This window comes from Arvicanthis niloticus, chromosome 5, assembly GCF_011762505.2.
Source record: "Arvicanthis niloticus isolate mArvNil1 chromosome 5, mArvNil1.pat.X, whole genome shotgun sequence".
Classification (NCBI taxonomy): Eukaryota; Metazoa; Chordata; class Mammalia; order Rodentia; family Muridae; genus Arvicanthis; species Arvicanthis niloticus.
In genome coordinates, this window is record NC_047662.1 from 43,022,107 (window position 1) to 43,044,570 (window position 22,464).

At 43.1% G+C, this 22,464-nt stretch overlaps 1 protein-coding gene across 2 annotated transcripts in view; it reads right to left on the minus strand.

Moving 5' to 3' along the window:
* Positions 1–12,999: 12,999 nt before the first annotated feature.
* The window catches only part of Ndc1 (NDC1 transmembrane nucleoporin), a 44,442-nt gene continuing 34,977 nt past the window's right edge, over positions 13,000–22,464 (minus strand). The window contains exons 17-18 of one of the 2 annotated variants that reach the window (XM_034503684.2): positions 18,127–18,287; positions 13,000–15,352 (exon numbers count right to left, since the gene is read on the minus strand). In XM_034503684.2, coding sequence (XP_034359575.1) covers positions 15,289–15,352; positions 18,127–18,287 — 225 coding nt within the window. In that variant the 3' untranslated portion in view covers positions 13,000–15,288. The remainder of the gene's footprint in view (positions 15,353–18,126; positions 18,288–22,464) is intronic. The other variant, XM_034503685.2, reaches the window with a different exon arrangement.

Sequence of the window (22,464 nt, forward strand, 5' to 3'; positions counted from 1 at the left end):
TCTCCAACTCAAGGTATAAACCCAAAAGAACTGAAAACACAAATACGTGTGTGTGTGTGTGTGTGTGTGTGTGTGCGCGCGCGCGTGCTAGCACTGCAGTTCATTTCACAACAGCCAAAAGATAGGAACTACCCAAATGCTAACTGATAAATGTTCTGATAAACTGTTACATACATACAATGGGGTGTAATTCACTTTCCAAAGGAAAGACACACGGATCTATTCCGCATTGTGAGTGAGCCTCAGAACCATGCAAAGGGCAGTAAGCTGGACATAAGACGTCTTAAATTCTGTGGTTCCACTTACATAGGATAATCAGTGAGGGTTGTTTGTTTGTTTGTTGTTTTTTTGTTTTTTGTTTTTTTTAATGGAGACAAAAAGCCCAATGGTGACTGTCAGGGAGAAAGAGATGGGTCAGGGGGTCTGCTTAGTGGGCATGGGTTGCTTTTGGATCCTAAAAAAAAAAACAAAGTGTAGAACTAGATAGAGGTGACATTTCACAACACTAGGGATATTTTAAATGCCACTGAATTGTTCACTTTTAAATAGCTAATTTTATGGTACACGAATATCACTGCATTAAACCAGTTCTTTAAGTTAATAAAAATAAAACGGGCCTCCACTACTGACCACACCATGGGCACTTACCGGGCATGGCTCTCTAGTGGCTGTGTCTGGGAAGCCAGCTAGACAGGGACAAAAACAAGCCTACCTCTAATTCCTGAACACTATCCCTGCCAAAGAGAGATGGCAAAATCTGACCTCACAGGGCTGCCAGAGACGTCATGCTAACGCAGAAAATACAAACAAGCCAAAACTGAGAGCTGATTAATATTAATAAGCCAGAGTCCGTCTAACAGATGTGTGCATGTACATGTGCATGTGCACGTGCATGGTCTCTGTCCATAAGCAGCACTAACACACACTTCCACCACTGTGTCAGGAACTCTCGTGGGCTCTGGGTATTTGAACTGAGGTCATAACACTTGCACAGCATATGCTTTGCCCACTGAGCCATCTTCCCACACCAAAGATGCTTTTAAAAATAAAATGTGAGACCAGGAAGATGAATCAGTAGGTAAAGTGCTCACTGTACAAGTATGAAGACAAGAGTTTGGGTCCCTAGCATACACTCAAAAAGCTGGTCATGGTAGCATGAGCCTGTGGTCTTAACGCTAGGGAGGCTGATACCGGAGAAACCCCAGGGGCAGGGAGGCAGGAGTTTGCTGACCAGCTGTCTGACAATCAATAAATCCAGCTCCAATGAGTTAGCTTGTCTGAAAAGACAAAACGGAGAGCAACAGAGGAAGACACTGATATTGACCTACACACACACACACACACACACACACACACACACACACACACGGGGGAACTGTAACAGAGGAAGACACTGATAGTGACCTATATATACACACACACACACACACACACACACACATGGGGGAACTGTAACAGAGGAAGACATTGATAGTGACCTATACACACACACACACGGATGGGGGATAGAAAACTGTAATATCTATTAATAATCACAGTTATAAAATGCTACTAAGGATGTTTCAGATAAAAGGTATGTATACGTGAGAAGCGACTAACAACTAATTTAGGACTGGAAGGGAACTTCCTGACTAAAAATGACCCAACAAACAAACAACAAAACCCACCAAACCAATATCACACAAGAACACTGATTGCACTTAGTGTAAAGACTGTATGTTTCCCCTAAGATCAGGAACAGGCAAGGATATTGATCCCCTGATTCCTCTTCAGCAGTGTCCTGGGAGTTTTAGCAAGGACAGCAAGGCAAGGAAAAATATAAGTATTCAAGCTGAGTCAGAAAAAAAAAAAAAAAAAAAAAAAAAAAAAAAAAAAAAAAAAAAAAAAGCCAGGCATGACACACACCTGTAATTCCAGTGCAGAGGAGATGGGAGGGACCCAGAAGGCTGGCAGCCAAGCAGACCAGCTAATTAGTGAGCTCCAGGTTCAATGAGAGACCCTGCCTCAAAAAATAAAGAACAGTGGAGGATGATACCCAATGTTGACAAGCCTTTGCTGGACATTTACCATGCTCCACGCATCATCCTAGGCGTCAGAGATTGACAGTGTTTCCAACTGATGGTGCACACAGGTATCCAGCTAGTCATACACATGGGTGTCTAATCACAATAAGACCTGGGAGAGAAATGTTCCATGCTGAGAAGCTATGAGGCAGAGAGGGAAACCCCATCTAAAGGGTAAAGGGCTGTGTTCACCATAGAGGTAAGGGCTAAGCTAGAACCTCTGAGGATAAAATCTACAGTCTGTGGAGCTTTCCAGCTCCATAGAGAACATGTCCACAGGCCCTGAGGCTCAGGGAATCAGATCCCTTCCAGGCAACAGAGGCAGATGGGTGTGAGTGCTATGGGGAGTAAGGGCAGCAGGACACATGACACTGGGGGAGGGAGCCGGCCAGGTCCTAAAGGCACAGGACTGTAGGCTGCAGACAGACACCGTCAGATCTGTTCTGAAAATAGTAGCCCAGCTGTCGTGTAGAAAATGGCAAGAGAAAGAAGGAGGAGTGGGTGTGGGAAGAGTAGGCAAAAGGCCAGAGAGGTACTGAAGAGCCAGGACTGGGCACCGGGAGATGGGGGAGATGGGAGAGATGGGGGACAGGTCTGGAAAGCAGCCGAGTTTTAGACTGCAAACTTGACACACTGGACAAAGTGGGGAGAGGGGAAGAGAGGTTGCAGAGCTGGAAAAACATAACCCCTGGGTGGCCCAAAGCACTCTTCATCCCTAATAGCGGTTTTCAGAAGCAAAGAAGATGTCACAGTCAACCGGCTACCAAGTCAGATCCCACCTCAAGCGCATTACTTGCTGCTGCTTTGCTATAGAAATTTTAATTGGTTTTCAGCAAGCCACTGTATTCACAGGGAAGACAGAATAAGACAATGCAAAATGCACATCAAATGCTGTCAACAGAGACAATAAGTTTTGACAGCTTGAAAAATTCTGAGGGACTGGCAGAGCTGTCCATAAAGGAGAAGGGGGCCATGGAGGTGCAGCCTCGCCCCTGTGACAGCTACCTTCACACAGCCGACTGCAGAGAACTATATACCTTCAGTCCAGACACCAGTGCAACGGCAGAATGTGCTCCAAAGACTCGGGGCTGGAAAGGATCAGGTCAACGCTCAGCCCAGCACAGGCTTGAACCTAACATACTATGATCTTCCCGTGATGTCAAGCCCTGTCTCCACCTGAAATAGACTCTTCTGATCCTCAGGCCTAGAATGACTTCATCTGGCTGCCCCACCCCCAGGACTCCTAATGGCTACTTCCCAATGCACCCTGCTTTCCCATCCCAGCCCCAAGCCAAGCATACACAGCCTCTGCCCTTACTCCTTTCTGGGACTGTACCCTCGCCTGTCATCTAAGAATACTTGCTTTTTGCCATGTTATAAACCTGTGTGCTCTTTCACTGTGTTACTGATACTAAACCAAACCCCCTTAGAGGCAAGGCTGCTGTAACATGGCAGCTACACAACAAACTGGTTCATGAGGTCAAAAAGTAGGTCACTGAGGCTGAGCCCAGGCCTCTGTGAGCGAGCAGACCAGATGAGTCATGCCCGCCCAGTTTTCATCTTACTTACACAGTGAGCATCTACTTATCGCAGAACGCACAGCACTGCCATGCCCAAGCCCTTTGTCCAGCCACATCTTAGTCCTCCCTGCACGCACACAGCATTCTCAAAACAAGAACAAAACCGTCCTCCTCGACACCCAACAGGTCTTTGCTATGTGGCCCAGAGTGGCCTCACACTCATGAGGTCAAGGGATCCTTCTGTCATGGCCTTCCTATAACTGAGACTACAGGCACACGCCATCACGATGGTTTGACAGACCATCTTGCATAAACTTTTTTCTCCAACACTTATCTCTTTTATAAACTCTATATCTGCTCTCTGTATGCAAAGCCCAAGGATTGATTCATAAGGTTATAGTTAAAAGTGAACTTCGAGCTGTTCAGTCCCATTTCCCTGATTTTGCTGTTGAAATGGAGGTTTAGTGGAAGAAGGACCTCAGCTCGAGGTCACGACGCTTGCCAGCGCCAGAGGTGAGACCAGAACTCACTTTCAAAGCTGAGTTCTAGGAAGGAGAGCTGGGGCCCATCTTGCTTATTCTTTTGTCTTCTCCAGGAATAAAACCACAGCTTTATTAAGGGATGGTATACAACCTCTAAAAGACAGTCCCCAGACTCTCGTCATCAAATACGGCCATGTGACTCCACTATGGCCAGTGAGGTGAGAGTGTAAGCATATGGATTTTCAGGCCTGCTTAGGAAGGGAGACTCAGCCTCCCTTCCATTTCTCTCTTCCTTGCCTAGAAGGAGCCTGAATTCTAGACAGCTTGGGGAATCCCCTAACAACACCAATAGCCTGGCCTGGTTTTTTGTTTTTTGTTTTTATGAAAAAAAAAAAAAGTAATTTCTGTTCCTTAGACCTCCATTTTGTTGTGTTGCTGTTTCTTCAGTAATATGCAGCCAAAGATGACTACCCACTTAGCTTCCCCACCCTGCTCTCTGCAAACCTGTTCCTTAGCTCAGCAAAAGGGAATTCCTTCAACCAGTCAAGCTGGCCACCTTAGAGTCAATACTAACAATTCTGTCTCCCTCACACCTGCATCCATTAACCACTCCACTAGCGATTCTTGTCAACCATCCCCAGAAGACACCAAATCTGCTGCTTCTCTCCCAGAGAACTGAGATGTGGGAAGCTGAGCCAGGAGAATTGCCAGCAAGTTCAGGGACAGCCTGGGCTACAGAGTAAGACCTTGTCTAAAGACCAGGGGAATAAAAATCTAAAAGACAATATAATTTTACATTCTAAAAATAAATTTGATGGCTGACAGATCTGAAGACCAGTGACCAGCCATGCGCAGGCCAACGAGGGAGACTCCGAAATCCAAAGCACTGTTTGACAGCTACCAAAGCTTTTCTCTCGGGAAGAGGGTCAAGCTGCCCACCTGCTACCCAGTGATGACCTAGCGGTCCTCATAGGTCTCTCTAACTTCCAGGACCATCCAACTGGTTAACTTTATAACATGACTAGATAGAGCCCGCTAGGACAAACTGGTCTTTCCATTTCATTTACAAATAATTTCTTTTCAAGCAGGAAGCTTGAATAAATAATCCTTAAATCATGAAAAGAAAATACAAAGTTAAGCTATTTCTATGATTTTTGCTTCAAGAATGCACACTTCTCCGGCCAGTGAGATGGGAGCCTGGGAAATGGCTCTGCTCATATAAGCACTTGCCATATAGGCCTGACTACCTGAGCTCAACCCCCAGAACCCATGGTGCAAGGAGAGAATGACTCCTGACTTCCACATGTACACATGCACAAGCCTGCACACACACACTCACACACCACAGACATATACACCACATACACATATTCACTACACACACATACACCATATACACCATGCACACATACCACACATACATAAAGCATACACACCACACACACAAGAATCATACCACATATGATAACAATAAATAAACTAAGAATGCACACTTCTCAGCCAGGCCTCGGTGGTGCAGGCTGAGACAAGAGAAATTCAAGTTCAAGGCTAGCCTGAATTAGAGTCAATTCAAGGCCAGCCTCGGTAATTTAATGAGACTCTGTCTCACAATTAAAGTGAAATGGGAGACTGGCTCCTTCAGCGAAGTGTTTGCCTTACAAGCATGGGGACCTGAGTTCTAGTCCCAAAATCCATGTAAAAATGTATGTATCCATGTAGCTCACCTAGCTCAGTGTAATTGGTAAGCTCAGGCCAGAGAGAAACCCTATCACAAAGGAAGCAGACAGTGTTGCTGAGGGTGACAGCCACTGCTGTCCCCCAGCCTCCACACAGTCATGCCCCCATACACATACACCATAAAATAAAGACGTAAAACCTAGGGCTGGGGATGTAGCCAGCACAGAGTGCTTACCTAACATGCACACGGGCCTTTCATCACCAGGGGTTTTTGTTTTTGTTTTTTCTGTGAAAGGCTGGATTAATGGCTCAGTGGTTAAGAGCACTTACTGCTCTTCAGTGAACCTGACTGAGTTCAATTCCCAGCTCCCACAAATAGACAATTCATAAATGCTTTTACTCCAGCTCCTGGAGATATGAGGCTCTCGTCTACCTTCTGAAAGCATGTACACACACACACACACACACACAGATCCCTAAATAAAAATAAATGTTTTTAAAGTGAAAAAAAGAATGTACATACCTTACACATGCTGTGTGGCTGTTGTTCGAAGTCACTGAAATATTCCTTTGGTAAAACAGTTTCCATAAAGGTTGAGCTTAGTTTTGAGCACACCATAAATCATTTCACTTCTCCCCACTGGCTTCCCCAAAGTTGCCCAAGAACCCTGAAAGGCAGACGGGCTACATACATAAATGTGTAGGCAGGCAGCAGGGCACAGGCCCACGGTGTGCAGGACGGGCTTGGTAAGTGGTCACTATTCTCACTGTGTAAGCGGCTGCCTAGAGAAGGCTTCTCAACTCAGCCCCACGTTTCAACATGATATATATGAATAACTCACTTTTTAAAGCCTAGGAGATCAGGGACCCCCCCCAAAAAAAAATTAAAAAAAAAAAAAAAAAAGTTCACTCTTGCAAACAAAAGAGGCATGTGGACTATGGAAAAATTTCCCTCTGACAACTCTGAAATAGTGACCTCTGCTGGTCAGTGGGAACAAGCACCTCTTCCCATGACTGAGCAAGGGCTGAGTCTACCAAGATCTAGTCCCTGTCGCTGGAACAAACAGCAGGTGTTGCATTACAAGGGACAGAAATCTTCACAAGGGTTACCACGATGTAATTGGGATGTTGACAGAATTAAAGGCCAGCCTTTCCATTTGCTCATCCACCCAGAAGATTTTTTTTTTCCCTGCAAACTCCATGGTCTCCTATTTTTAAAATACCATAATTGCATGCAAATGTTATAGCAGAAAAACAACACAAGGGGCATTAAAAATCAATCTTCCATGTAAGCCTCAGATTTTCCAGCATGAAGATCCAAGTGCAGAAGTGGTGACAAATGTGCAGAAAACGGTGAGAAACGTCCGAATGCATCATTAAGATCGGTACAAAAGGAAGGAAGAGCCTTGAGAGCACGTCTGACTCAGTGGGAGTGAACAGCTCACTAAAGGCAGCTTTAAAAGGCCTTGCAGCCCCCCTTAACACAGGGCCCAGAAACCCAGCCTAGGAGCAGTCTGGACCGCTTTCTTCAGGCAGAGCCTGTTGGCTGAGATATTTACAAATAAAGCCCTCGCCCATCTCCTAAGACGTGAGGTCAAACAGGAGCCGGAAACTTTCATCCCAGGGCTCTGTGCTTTGGTTTGGTATCCACTGTATTAGTATTTTTGTTTGCTTGTTTGTTTTTAGTTAGTTTCTGGCCATGTTAAAATGAAGATTTCATATCATAATTCAACCTTCTGCCTTCTCATAAACAAAAAAGGAAACAGACTGTGCCCCTGCCCCAGTTAGCCGTGTCCCGGAGTCAGCCTCACTCGATCCCTTATCAGCAAGTGTTCAAGTTCATAAACACCGAGTCTGAGACCCTGGGTCAGTGACACCCCTAACAGTTTAAGTCTGAACAAGGAGCAACCATGTAAAAAGTCCTTTAGTAGGCACTGGGGATATGAATTAGCCACGGTCCCTGAACCTGAGGAACTCATAGACCGGAAGAGAAGCCACAAGATCACATACCACAAGGCATGGACAGCATACGGTGGCAGACTGCAGTGAGCACGTTGACTCTAGGTTTTTGTAGTCATACGTAACTCATTCATGTCCAGCCTTTCTTTTCTAATTAATATATGCATCTAAGGAAATCTCGAATGTTTCAACATAATTACTCACTGAAAAGGATTTTTCTAACATCTACCTATATTTTCTTCTTGGGCTATGGGTGATTTAAATGCATCTTTCCTAATTTCAAAACATGGACAACTCTGTCATTTGGATCCACCTTGAATTGACTTACTGAGATACTTTTATTCATTTGTTTGTTTGTTCATTGATCCAGGGTTGCTCTGTGTAGCCCTGGCTGTCTTGGAACTCACTCTGTAGACCAAGCTGGCCTCGAACTCACAGAGATATGTCTGTCTCTTTCTCCTGAGTGTTGGGATTAAAGACATGTGCTACCATGCTAGGTGAGACCTTGCTTGAAACTTGCTGTAGAAGCGGCAAGTGGCTGGATCTGGGAACATTCTATGTGAATATCGTGGCTGTTCCCAAGGCGCTCCTTGTGTGGACAGTAGGTGCCAATCACACCACTGAAATATTCTAAATCCTGACTTCTAGAGTCTAGTCCTGTCTAGAACTGGAAAATATAAAAGGTCCTGTTCTAATTTCCTTTTTGCTTGTAATTTTGTTAGACTCCACACGTTTCCTCTTGAGGCACTATCTACATCAAAGTATAGAAACCTTCACACGACCCAAATCAACACATTCCAGAAGCTCAGAAGTTGCCTCGTTCCTTTCCAAGTCAGCACACAGCCTCTCCCGAGTGGCCATCCCGACTTCAGAGGCCTGTGTGTCCTTGTCTATGTGCTTCCTTCACACTGTTACGCAGCTGGCTCTTTGGATGACTATAGGTGGAAAAATCAGTTGACACGGTGTGGCAAGCCTATAACCTCAGGACGGCACTCTCTAAGCTCGCCTCAGTTAAAAGGGAAATTGTGTTTTTAAGAAATAAGGGTTGGGCAGTGGTGATACCAACCTTTAATCCCAGCACTCGGGAGGCAGAGGCTCGTGGATCTGAGTCAACTTGGTCTACAACAGAATAGCCAGAAAGAAAAAAAAAAAAAGAAAGAAAGAAAGGGAGGGAGGGAGGGAGGAAGGGAGGGAGGGGACACTCGATCATAATACAGCCTAGGGCAGAGGACAATGACTGCAAACTCAAGGTTAGTCTTCTTGACATAGCAAGTTCCAGGCCAGCCAGGGCTACATATTCAAACCCTGCATTTGAGACCATTGGGGAAATTCTGTCATAAACATTTTAGAGATGATTTTGGAGATTAAAGCCCTCAATAGTCTTGGCCATGTACTAGTTGATGGAACTGAAAAGTCCTGTTTAGTATTAGGAGAGATCTTACTCATTTTTCAATTCCCTCCAAGTTTATGAGTTTTAATTTCTCCGTGGGTCACCCCTGCTCAGCTGCATCTCCCTAACGCCAGTGCTGTACACCTATTTTCCCTTGAGCCGACGAGATAAACTGGGACTTTGAAGGCCAATTCATCTTTGCTAATGTTTTTTGTATTTTGAGGCTGTTACAAAGATGTATTATCAAGGTCTCTACAAGGAACTGAATCTCTTTTGAAGTATTTTTATTTATTTACTTATTTATTCTTTAGGTATAGTTTGTCAAAATATGTAATACTTGGATTTTTTTTGATAAAATATGTAATGATACTTGGATTTATAAATGTTCTCATTTTTATCTCTTCCTAGCCTTTTTTCTTTTGGGGTGGGGGAGGCTTCAAGACAAGATTTCTGTGTATTCCTGGCTGTCCTGGAACTCACTCTGTAGACCAGGCTGGCCTCGAACTCAGAAATCTGCCTGCCTCTGCCTCCCAAGTGCTGGGATTAAAGGCATGTGCCACCACCACCCGGCTGATTTCTAGCCTTTTATTTCCAGCATATCTAGCCTCATACTTTTGCATGTGTCTTTCCCAAACAGCAAACTGATTTTTTAAAAGGTCTTTCTTTCTTTCTTTCTTTCTTTCTTTCTTTCTTTCTTTCTTTCTTTCTTTTTCTTTCTCTTTCTTTCTTTCTTGCTTGCTTGCTTTTTAGGAAAGGATTTTTCTGTGCAGCTGACTGTCCTGAAACTCTAGACAAATTAGTCTTGAACTCAGAGACCCACCTGCCTCTGCCTCCTGAGTGCTGGGACTAAAAGCACTATGGTTTGCTTTATCTTTTAATTTCATCTTAATTTATATTCTTTTAGTGGTTCTCCTTAAATCACAGTCATATCTTGTAACTTATCAAAGCCTAGATATGGTAGCAGTGGCTGAGGCACAGGCACTTAGGAGCCTGAGAACAGCCTGACTACACAGTGTTGACTCTTAGAGACAATGCCAAGACTGGAAAGCACTTTCACTCCCAAATGCTGACTGAGCTGACTTTGTGTGTACATACTAATTCTCTACCTACTAAAAGCCTTCGAGGCACTGCTGTGTAAGTCAATGTTTGTGCTTAGCTTTCCTCTGCTTTGCTTTAAAAAAAAAAAAAAAAAAAAAAGACTTATTTTATGTCTGAGTAGTTACAGCTGTCTTCAGACACACCAGATGAGAGCGTCAGACCCCATTACAGATGGTTGTGAGCCACCATGTGGTTGCTGGGAATTGAACTCAGGACCTCTGGAAGGGCGGTCAGTGCTCTTAACTGCTGAGCCATCTCACCAGCCCTCCTCTGCTTTTCTTGCTTTCTTTGCCATTTTCCCATTTTCCTGGGGCTTGGTTGGGCTCATGTAAGAACTTCTCAGCTTTTGTTTGAAATGTATTTACCCACCCTGTTTGAAGATAAGTGCTGAGTCCTGTATGGGTGAAGATAAGTGTATGGGTCCTGGAGATGTAGCTCAGTTGGTAAAGTGCTTGCCGAGCAGGCACAAAGCCTTGGATTCAATGCTAGCACTGCACAGACCCTCCAGGGTCTCAGATGCCTATAATCCCAGCAGTGGGAGGTGGAGACAAGCAGACAAGAAGTTGTAGTCTAACCTAAGCTACTTGTCTAAAAAAAAAAAAAAAGTAAACTGCTGAATACGGAATTCTAGGTTAGTAAACTCCTTTCAGGACTAATTTTTGGTTGTTGTTTTCCTAGAACTTTTGTGGCCTTTTAAAATCTTGTTTGTATAAACAAAAATGAATTCTGTGTGTTCTCATGGATTCCAGTTCTCTACTGAATTGTGACTTCACCAAGGGATCTTATTTACTTTATATGTCTGACAGCTCCATGGGGAAGCACCCTTCACCCACGACAGCATGGTGATTACATTGGTTCTCCCCCAATCTGTCTTCCTGTGCCTGGTTACTCTGAACGCTGAGCCGTGTTTGAACTGTTGCTTGTGGGAATCAGGGTGTTGTTTTCCTCCAGAGGATCCATGATAGCATCTTCTGGGACCCAGAGGTGCTGGTGGAGATCATTTAATTCAACTTAAGTACAGTCCTCCTTGTTGTCCTTTTGCAAAAGGACATATAAGTTCCTTTTCGAAGGCCCTGGGTTCTAAACTTGGTCTCATCTCCCGAATCTCTGGGAACTGTCTCCCCCTTGTTCTTATCAATAAAGGCAGTAGGCTTCTCAGAAGCCACACTAGCATGCTCGTGACCTATGACCTTGCCTCAAGCATAATCGGACACTTGATCCACTTGGACCAATTTCCATCAGGAATCCAGCTGGCATTCAGAAGCAGCTGGTCAGTTTCCATTACACGTAAGCTCAGGAACTAGAGGGCAGCTGAGGGAGTAGAAAGACAAGAGAAGCAAGCAGAGAACCAGATACTGACAGTGCTTGAGCTCTTCAGGGGGCCTAGATGTGATCTATCCTTGGGCTCACTGACACTTCCTGTGCCTTGAAGATCAACTTTCCTGTTTTTATATCATTTGGGGGTGGAAACTGTCTTGTACCTAGGAGTGATGGCACTGTGAGGAGGGAACCAATGAACTATCACCAATGGAGACAAGAGAATGAACCAATCAAGAGTCAACATGGCTTCAAAAAGCCACCGTGAGAGGTTTGTGACTGAGCAGCCAGTCATTCCCAATCATTTCTCCACCAGTGATATCCCATAGGATTTCCAAAACCACGGCCCCAGTGGGATTGGTAGCCAGTAAGAGCAGTGGATGCAGGCCAAGTGGAACCTAAGCACCCAATGGCAAGCAGCAGCCACACAGCTGTGCCAGACACAGTGGGAGGGAGAGCACCAGGACACCTAAGGATACTGTTTAATGATGACACACCCTTGGAAGCTGCAGCTGACAAAGACAACATATCATCCCTTCATTTCTGGGTTGCAGATAAAGGCTTACTAAAGGAACTGACTGAAGTCGAAGCAGTAGAGCTCACAGGTTCCAGGGGAGGCAAATCCATGTTGTTTGATTTGGCAACTAGGCCAAGTCGACGGCCATTCAATCTGGGGGCAGGTGAGGGATCATGCCGGACACTGGGGCTATGTAGGAAGGTTATGTAAACTCCTTCTAAACAGCTGGGACTGAGAAGCTCAGAGGCTGTACCAACAGCTCAGCAGTCTGCTGCTTTTCCACCCCACTGGGCACGGTGTAACCTCGGCTGTAACCTTTAAGTGATGAGCAGAAACCAGGCACGGTGAAACATACCTATAGAGAACCTAGCACTCAGGAGGCTGAAGCAGGAGGATTACCATGGGTTTGAAGCTGGCCCTGACTACACAGAAGGCTCTGCCTTCAAACTAATTAATTAGGCTAAAACATTCCTAACAACTAGAACGGAGGTAAACACTTGCTGAGTGGTTGGACTGGTGAGTGATGGATGCTCTAAGTGACTCGACTTTAGGAGAGCAAGAGACAGCCTTAGCATCTAAAGGTGAAGCTCAAACTAATCTAAGTAAAGCTGACAGAATCGTCAGCCTGGGAAATACAATCCGTTTAGAAATGCTATTTTGGCAAGAAAAGAAATCTCTGTTAAGAGATGGCTTTCAGCGCCTGCTGTCTTTGTTTATTTAGTTTTGGAAAAAAGAGCCCAGACAGACAGACAGACAGACAGACAGACAGACAAGAAAGAGAGAGCGTATGTGTTTCAGAATTCAGCTTTTTGAAATTACTACTAAACACAGATCATCCACCAAATTAGTCTGGTGTAGGGCCAAAGCTAGTAACTCTAAAGCTAGAGCCCCCCACCCCCAGCTTCCGAAGCAACAACTTGGAGGCCAAATGGCAATGGTTAATGAAACACACAGAGATTCAGCATTCAATGAACAGTCTCAGTTAAGAATTGTCACTTTATTTTTCTACCAATTCAGTATCAATGATATACAGAAGAATGTAAACAGATCATCATAAATATTAACACACAAAACACTCCTGAAGAAATCAAGCACAGGAACCCAGTGTGACTTCTTCATGTCTACTCACCAGGATAAGGTTGAACCTACAGTTTCCCATTACCCTGCAAAAGCAGCTTGTCATTTTATATGTCCCACCAGAGAGACAAACACAGGTGCTGAGAGAATCGTGGTTTGTACTGAGGGCCAGAGAAAGGCTTTCACAGACTAATTCCAGGCCATCACTTCAGTAGGCTTGTCAGCAAGTTGCAACTCCACCAAAGGAAATGCTTCTCCCCTGCTGGCCTCCCTCAATCAAGTCCTTGTTGTGTGCAGGAGAAAGGAGGCCTTTTTAAAAAATGGGTGCTCACCAATATCAATGGAGAAAAAGAATGAGTCCTCACCTTCCAAAGACAATACAGATCTGAGGAGATGGCAGTGTCCTGCTCCCCACCAGGCAGACATGGTGTGGTCAGTACCTCAGACACAGCACATCCGGAAAAATTCATATTGCTATCAAATACTTTCACCCAGAGGACATGGGGATGGCAAGAACCTAAACTGAACCAGAGATTTCATGGGAGTAAGTCCAAGTTTAAAGGCATGCCCTTTTCAGCGAGCTGCACACACGCCACAGGCGGTTCTTTATGGAAACACATTAAGATTTGTCTCCTTAAATGCTTCTGTCAGAGGCAGCCAGCAAACATGAAAGGCCTATAGGGCTAAACTCATGGAATAGGATGGCGCTCCATTATCTAGCCAGGCTTTTCTGCTTATCTGAAAGAAACTAACACACCAGAAACCCAACTTTCACACTGAAAAAAAAAAAAAAGATCAAGAGAACTTCACACACAAGGTGAAGAATTGTCCCAGAGAGACTCTTAAGGCTAGCAGGATTCATTTATAATTTGTCATGTGCTGGTTGAAGGGGCAGTAGATCTGGAGCTAAAATAAACTACTGTAAAGATCTGATAGTCAATGAAGCTGACAAAGGCTAGGCATACACATCACACTTAAGATTCATATACAATACTGTGCTGACTTTAAAGAAAGAGATAACAGGGAAGGATTTATGAAGGAGGGTTTGGCCCAAAGCTCGTCCAATGAATATCTGCCAGCAGGACCTCCCATGTTTCATCTCCAAAGAAATGCTCTAATGAGTCATAAAAAGAGCACGTGTACATTTGGGATGCCCATGCTCCTGAGGACAGTGACATTCCGGCTTCACTTGCCTATTTGATGACTATGTGCGTCTGGCTCTAAAGCTTGTCCTATTATATTTTAATTAGCCAGATAACAAAGCAGAGGCTGCTCTCCATGTGAAGACAGACTAGAATCACAACACAATTTGATCTGGTAAAGACAAACAGTAGGTGAATGGGGAAGCTTCCAGGTCTTCTTACAAAACCTTTCTTTCCCCTCATTTGAACACCTCTGCCAATTGTTTAATGTTATTTCAAAAACAAAAGCAAAACTGGCTGGGAGCCGAAGACACAGCTCATCCTTTACTAGCAGGATGCAATGAGTTCATAGATGTGCCTCAAACTATTTCTCAAAACCAAATGTGAATGCTTAACCCTGTACCTTAAGATTTCAATTTTTCTCCGTTCCTTTATACAGAGTTAGCATCTGTAAATCGAGACTCTTTTTGGACAATCATGCAAATTTAATTTGTCCCTGGAAACAAAAACACAACCTAACAGATTAACAAAATATGTCCTGTAGACAACATTTTTACTGTTTTTCTCCTCCATTACCATCTTATCCTTTAGCAAACAAACGAATCTTAAGTTTATGTATTTTGAGTTTACAAAGAGCTAACCTCTTAGAGCAGTTGGGAAAGACTACGGCAAGCCACCCTGCTTTAACTTCTGAGCTGGCTCCACTCTTTTCAAAAGTAAATTCTAAAAACAATTGTGAGTAATTATTATCAAGTTATATGAGCAAGAGACAGTTCGGCTGCCATAGATGCTCCTGTAAAACTGAATAAAGATTTTATTATACCACACACACAAAAAGCATTTGGTACAGAAAAGGCAGTTTTCGGTTATTCTGCTGAGAATTTCTTTCCATGATTTCTCCCATTAAAGTATAGTTTTCAAAGCAAGCACCACGACAAAGGAAGCATCTAATTAGTCCATTTTCTTCTGATCCAAGAATGCTGAACATTTACTGTCCCATCTGTAGTTGTATCAGCAGGGTAATGAACACAGTTTATATTACTTAGCTATTCTTTGAACTCCAAGAACTGCTGAAGTCTTTTCTGATGTTCTGCAGATGCCTGCACAGCACTGAATGAAACATAAATGCAAAGCATAAGCTTCATTCTACATTAAGCATATTAAGTGAACCACAGAACGCAGAGTCAATATTTTTCAAAACAATTAAAAATGAATAGAAATCTTCACTTACTTAGTACTTCTGAAAAAACTGGATGAAAACATTTTTTAATCTAATGAAGGCAGGGCTTGCATTGGGCAATGGCATGTTTCTACCTTCTGAAAGACCAGAGCAAATTCAGACTGACAAGTGTAGGCATCGCTCTAACCTGCTCTACTATGGAACCTGCTGTGCAGAGTTCCAGGCCCTGCAGTACATTTTCTGGATTTTATTATTTTATTCAAACCAGATTCAAACATTATCTTTGAATTGTGGAGTATTTGAATTGCCTTTAATATAAAATCCTTTAAACTAAAATGTTTGGTTAAAACACAATAGATTCCATTAATCGTTTTCAAAGGTAACAGCTTGGTGGCTTGGATTTATTCCTCCCTTTGAACATGTACTATGTTATGGAGGGAAATGAGTTCTCCCTTCACTCTGATCACAAAAGCATATTACCTTGGCAGAAGGCAGGCAAATACACCCTAGAAGTACTATACAACTTCTTTGCAAACTTTTGGGGTAAAAATTGAGTACAATAAAAATGCTGGTTTTCTAGTTCTTAATTAGTAATAAAATCATCATTGAATGATAAAATTCCAGACAGCTGAAGACCACTCTTTTCAGTACCACAAAATTATTGTTTTAATGCCTTTGATACAGATTATCCTACAATGTCTCACGATCATCTCTGCCTCCTGACACCATGAAGGAACCTCCAATGGAGCCACCAACCATCAACTGCCCCATAACTCTACCCTCCGCTAGCAGGTAGAAACTTGCCCTATGCTCTAAGCTCAGCTACTCAAGTACATTTTGATACTATAAGCTGGAAGTAAACCAAATTTGTCTAATTTTGAACCAATGGAGCTGGCTATGATGGCTTACATCTGTAATCCCTGCATTTAGGAGGCAGATCTCCGAGATCAACACTGGCCTGCCCTACATGGCAAGTTCCAGGACAGCTAGGACTACACAGAGAGACCCTGTCTCAAAAAATAAAGAGTTTACCTCATCTGCACCTGGTTTTCAGGGTGGAACTCCAGGTAAATAATTAGGTATTACACAGTCATAACAAAACATATTCCAGGCTTTAGACATATGCATGATCCCACTTTTTTCTCTATCAACACCAAACAAAGCAAAGTGGGGGCCTAAATACCATCTACAGGTTCAGAGGTCGGGGCCACATGCCTCCCTGATTAAGAGTGCAGACACTACTGCTAGAATCAGAGTTAGCAAGATCTGGTCTGAATCCTGGCTCTCTAACTACCTGTGTGGCCTAGCCCTGGCTGAGATGCTTCAGTAACTAACCCACAACCCAGACAGCCAATTCTGTAACTAGATATAAACCCACATGTCTGAGCAACTCCGAATGGAGCGAAGTCTTTTCCTACTGTACTGCTCTGTCCTGACTCAGCTCATCCGTGCCAGCTAAATAAAATATGGCTTTTCTCCCAGGAAGGAGAAAGGCAGAGCCTCAATCAGCCATCTACCACCTTTCTTAGTTAATAAATCCTTACCCACCGCCCCCAACATGGGGCAACCTAGAGGCAAACCAGTGCTGGAAATGGAAAAAGGACAGATTTCTAAGAGCAAGCGAGACCTCCTTTCAAGTTCACGTTCTAGCACAAACATGCTTTCAGACAAGATTTAACTGCTGTGTCTCTGCTAACACGCCTCTGTGTCACTTAGGATAATCCCTGCCTCTCACTAAATTGTTGAGAAAAAGAAACAGAAAGCTACAATCCACAGTCATCGTATTGGACAGCATGGGTCTGGACATTAATACATAATTTTTGTTTCCTTTTAGGCAATTAAATAAATGTCTCAATGATACAGGATCATTTACAGTTCCTTTTTATTCTCACACACCATCGATGTGTGCCAGGACGATTTACTGTCCCTACTGCTTGTGCTATGGAAGTAGAAGAAAACAAAGCCAGCAGTGTGCAGTATTCTGTTTCCTGACTATGCAGAAAGGCAGCACTACCTCTCATGCCTTCTAGAGCTCGTGTGTAATTACAATCGGCACAGCTGACTTGGGAAGCCAAGGTCCTTCATCCTGGCCAGCTAGAGCATTTCATGAGAGCAAAGCTGTAAACATCAATGAAACGAAATATAAACAGGCCTGGCGTGCGTGTGTGGCTCCTCTCCGCCTCGGTCTCTGAAGGTGCTGGGATCTGCCGGTGTTTTTCCAGCATGACTCACAAAGTGCCACAGCCTCACTTATGGAATCCTCTGCTCACCCAACTACCCAAGGCTTAGCTTCCTCACCAAAATGTAACAAGAAATTTATTTTTGATATTTTGATATTCTTTTTTAGAAAGGCACTAACATTTTTTTTCTTTTAAGGATCTTTGGTGACTTAATATATATATATATATATATTTTATATATATATAAATATAAAATATATATATATATACACACACATATATATGATATATATGTGTGTGTGTATCTCATATACACACATTTGTTATTTTACAACTTTGTCATTTGCAAGAAATTCTCAAAGATAGTCATAAACAAAAAGTTTAAATATAAATACCAAGTCCATATGTAAGCCCTTACCCAGAGACCCATCAAGGACCTAGAAAACTTTCAATACACAGCCTTCTCATTAGCTCTTGGAGAACTCCTGAGAAGGCCATCAGTGTGATCAGATGGGTTAACTTACTTCAGATGGTCACCAAACGTGGTGGTTATACGGTAGATAGCGGTTTTCAGTGAGGCCCTGAAAGCAAATCTTAATGTTTTGTAGGACGTGTCCACAAGGCTTCCTGAAGTTCGGGGTGGTTTACTAGAAGCATGAGGCAGCTTAAAGTACTTGTCGACAGCCTAGGCCAGAAAGAAAGAAAACACATTAGTTCAGACAATCACCAAAGGCAGGGAAGGCGAGAAGGCCTTCGATATCTCAGTGGGTAAAAGCAGATTCATGGAGTCAATCTACACACCCCACCCAGGAGTGATCTGACTGGTAAAGCCGTCCTTTGATGTCTACATGCACACTGCATGCCCAGACCCACAAAATAAACACATGCAAAAAAAAACAATTGTTAAGTAAAAAAGTTAAAAAGTCAATCTAACAACTGAAATTGTCACTATAGATAACATACATGTCTACAAAGTCATGTGTGTTCTTTAGTGAACCAAGGACAATACTTTCAAAACACCTGTTCAGGGACATCCCAAGTTTCCATGACCCAGCAGAGCCCCAAGACCCGGCGCTCTGTTCATCACTGGTGACAGGGGATGACTTTGATCCCGATCTCAGCAAAAAGGACCAAAACAGTAACATTTAATAAGGAAAGTCCTTACTGGGCTCCTTTTCTCTTTGTTTTTGATCTGAACTTAGGTTTTGCAGTTCCAGAGGATGGGTGCTAATGAGCAGGTAGACAAGAGAACGCAAATGGTGAAACCGATAGTTAGGAAGTGAAAGCTTTAAAAAGTCCAGGGACAAATAATAGAATTTGAAAATAACACAACTATTACAGTCAGAGGATGGAGAGCAAAGCTGAAGGACGCCAGCCTCCGACATCTGTGAGAGTCAGTGAGAGCACACTGCACACACTATTCACACCAAAGATACAGCCACCGGAGCGAAATGGCTCCAGCTGCCTGTTGTAATTTCAAGCCCTTGTGTGTCATCTTGCTGTTCTTTCTTATTTTAGCACCCTATTTTTGCTCAAGGATAAAACATCCCCTATTCCTGTGGATTTTGATGATAGTTCTTTTGTTTTTTTATACCTTTGCTTCTTTTCAGCCACTTTTCTCAGATCTGTTGATGCTTGGCTCCTGACTGCAAGAAGAACCTCCCAAGGAGCTGACTAACACTTCCAGGAGCTGACAGGCTTCTTGGAAGGTGATCAGCATGGACTCTGAGGTGAACTCCACCGTCAGTCAATTTGAAGTCTTTGTCCCTAGATCACCCTGGGAACAGTCACCTACTACCCTGTGAGAGGGCTGGGCCCAGTTCAGTAGAACTCATCTTGTGCATAATCCCCACACTGGCAGGCCTCTGCCAGTCCAGGCCCGTCCTGGTCTCTAGAGGATGACCCTCAAGCTGCATGAACAGGGCACGTGGCAGCAGAGGACCTACAGTCCAACTGGTTTCTGATTCACCCTCTTTTGGAACCTAACCGTAGTTGTAAAGGTACCCAGAGCTTTCTCACTGCTAACGTAGGACCTGCCTCTGGAATCTGCTAAGCGATCAACTCAACATCTGCTTTCCAGCTTCATAAACTGTGCTGCTATTGATTCCAACCCTGCTTATGGATTTATGTATTTTAACAATAGTAGAATTTTGGAAAAGGAACAAAATTTAATGCACATGTTAAGTCTGCCATGTTAACTTCAAGTCCAATCATTTGTTCTTTCTCAACAATCACTTATTAGAGCATTTCCTGAGGCTGGGGCATACTTGAAATACTTTCAGGCAGTAAGGGAGGTGGTGCTCAAAGAAACATTTGAGCAATACTAAGTAACCCCGAGTCATAATGGACATGTTATTCTCGTTCTAATTTTCTCAGTCATCATTAGTTACTACCTAGAGCCACTAAACTTGCCATTTTTATAGTCTAAAGTTACATTACCTCCTGGATTCCACCCTTAGTGCCACATATCCACAGGCATGCATGCACACCCACACAGACACATACAGAAGCCTACAAAACACTGGCAGAAGAATGACAAGATAATGTAAAATAACTATACAAATGTAAGTCAGAACATAAAGGTAGCAAACCTTTACCCAGCATTTTGCAGTTTTAGTCTAAAGATAAAATATAAACAAAACCAAGCCAGGGTATTACTATGCAATCCTGGCTGGCCTGGAACTTGCAGTGTAGGCCAAGCTGACCTTGATTTCAAAGATCCCCCTGCTTCTGCCTCCTGTTTGCTGGTATTAAAGGCCTAGACTACCGCACCTGGCTCACATTTTTCAGTTGAAAGGTAAGATGCAACTGAAATGGAAAATTATCCTCTATATGCAATTAGCTGCTCAACAGCTGCCATGCAAAATCTGAAACACATCTCATCTGTAAATACTGATTTAAAATCAAAGATGTATTCCTAGTATGATCAAGCTCACCAACAGTTCGTGCATTTGTACAATCAAAATGCGATTACTTTTTAAAATTTCAGGATCTTGTTGAAGAAAACATAAACATTTCCTTTGCAATATATAGTTCACTGTCAGGTTTATAAATACAACCCAAGGGACTGATACAAGGACTACATTCACTTCACCACTGTCCCTGTCCTTATCTGAACATCTCCACTACTTGCCATACTCTCATTAATTAAGTTTGGGGCACAATTACCATTGAAGATCAAGGGAAACTGCCATGTATAGTCTCTGAAGAATAGATGATGACCTTATAAAATATTGTTCTTGCTGCTGAGTGACTTACTAGTGAGAATCCATATATTATTTTTCTTTCTTAAGAATAGATTGTTCTATGACTGGCTGGCAAGATAGAGCAGCAAGCAAAAACCTTGTGGCCAAGCCTGATGAATGAGTGTGATTCTCATGACCCACACTGTATACATACACATACAAAAAATGTAATAAAAAAAAATTGTTCTAGAGCCAGGATTAGTGACATTTTTAGAACTGTGAAGACATACAGATTTCTGTGCCTCACTGGCCATCCATGACAATGAAGAACCCTTGTCTCAAAAAAGAAAGTGTTTGGCACCTAAGAATATTCTCAGCTGGGCAGTTGTGGCACACGCCTTTAATCCCAGCACTTGGGAGGCAGGGGCAGGCAGATTTCTGAGTTCGAGGCCAGCCTGGTCTACAGAGTGAGTTCCAAGACAGCCAGGGCTACACAGAGAAACTGTCTCGAAAATAAAAAAAAAAAAGAGAGAGAGAGAGAGAGAGAGAGAGAGAATATTCTGTGGCCTCTGCAGGCATGTATGCATACATGCATGTGCATACAGCATGTGTGTATTCATGTATAATTATATGTATATATACATATACACACAGACTATTGTTCTGTCAGAGCTATCATGTATAATGTATGTGAATTACATGTATAATGTATGTGAATTACACATATGACATAGTGCCTTTATGCAGGTCAGAGGACAGTGTCCGGTGTCAGACTGCACTTTCCACCTTAAGACAGTTTATCACTGTATATGCCAAGCTAGATGGACTTCCAGGAATCTTCCCATCTCTGCCTCTTATCTTGCCATAGGCATATTGAGATTAAACCTGTACACTGAGGTTGGAGAGATGGCTCAGCAGTTAAGAGCACTGGCTGCTCTTCCGGGACACATGGTCTATTCCCAGCACCCACACAACAACTCACAACCTTTTTAACTCCAGTCCCAGAGAAGCTAACATCCTCTTCTGGCCTCTGTAAGCACCAAGCATGCAAATGGCGTACAGACATAGGTGTAGGCAAAATACACACACACACACAGAGAATAATTTTAATTTTTAATTATAAAAGTGATATGCATTACCATAGTTAGCTTTTACATGGGTTTGAACTAGGTCCACATGCTTACACAGCAAGTGCTTTACACAACCATCTCCCCAGACCCATCTGTTGTTTAGACAGTCTTTCCATGTTTCTAAAGCTAGTCTACCTCTCAATGTGTATATAGTACTGGGTGGCCTCAAACAAGCACTTCTCCTGTCTGAGCTGCCCAAGAGGGAGATTACAGGCATGAGCTGCCATGCTTGATGTCCAAATCTTACAAGATAATCAATGTCACAATCATTAATTTCAGAGCCATGCTTCCGAATTCAACCGCTGGTCAGACATAGCTGCTGAGCACTTGAAATGTGACAACGCTGAATTCAGATGAGCTGTACAGTGAGATGCACGTAACATTTCCAAAAAGAGTGAGAAGAAAAGAATACAAAGTACCTTATTAACAATTGTATACTGATCACAGTAAAATGACTGAGCTAACTAAATTACCACTACTTTATTAGCAGCTGCACTTTGTTGCGCTGCTGCTGCTGACTGTACTCTCCAGCTGTGCCTAAGCAACT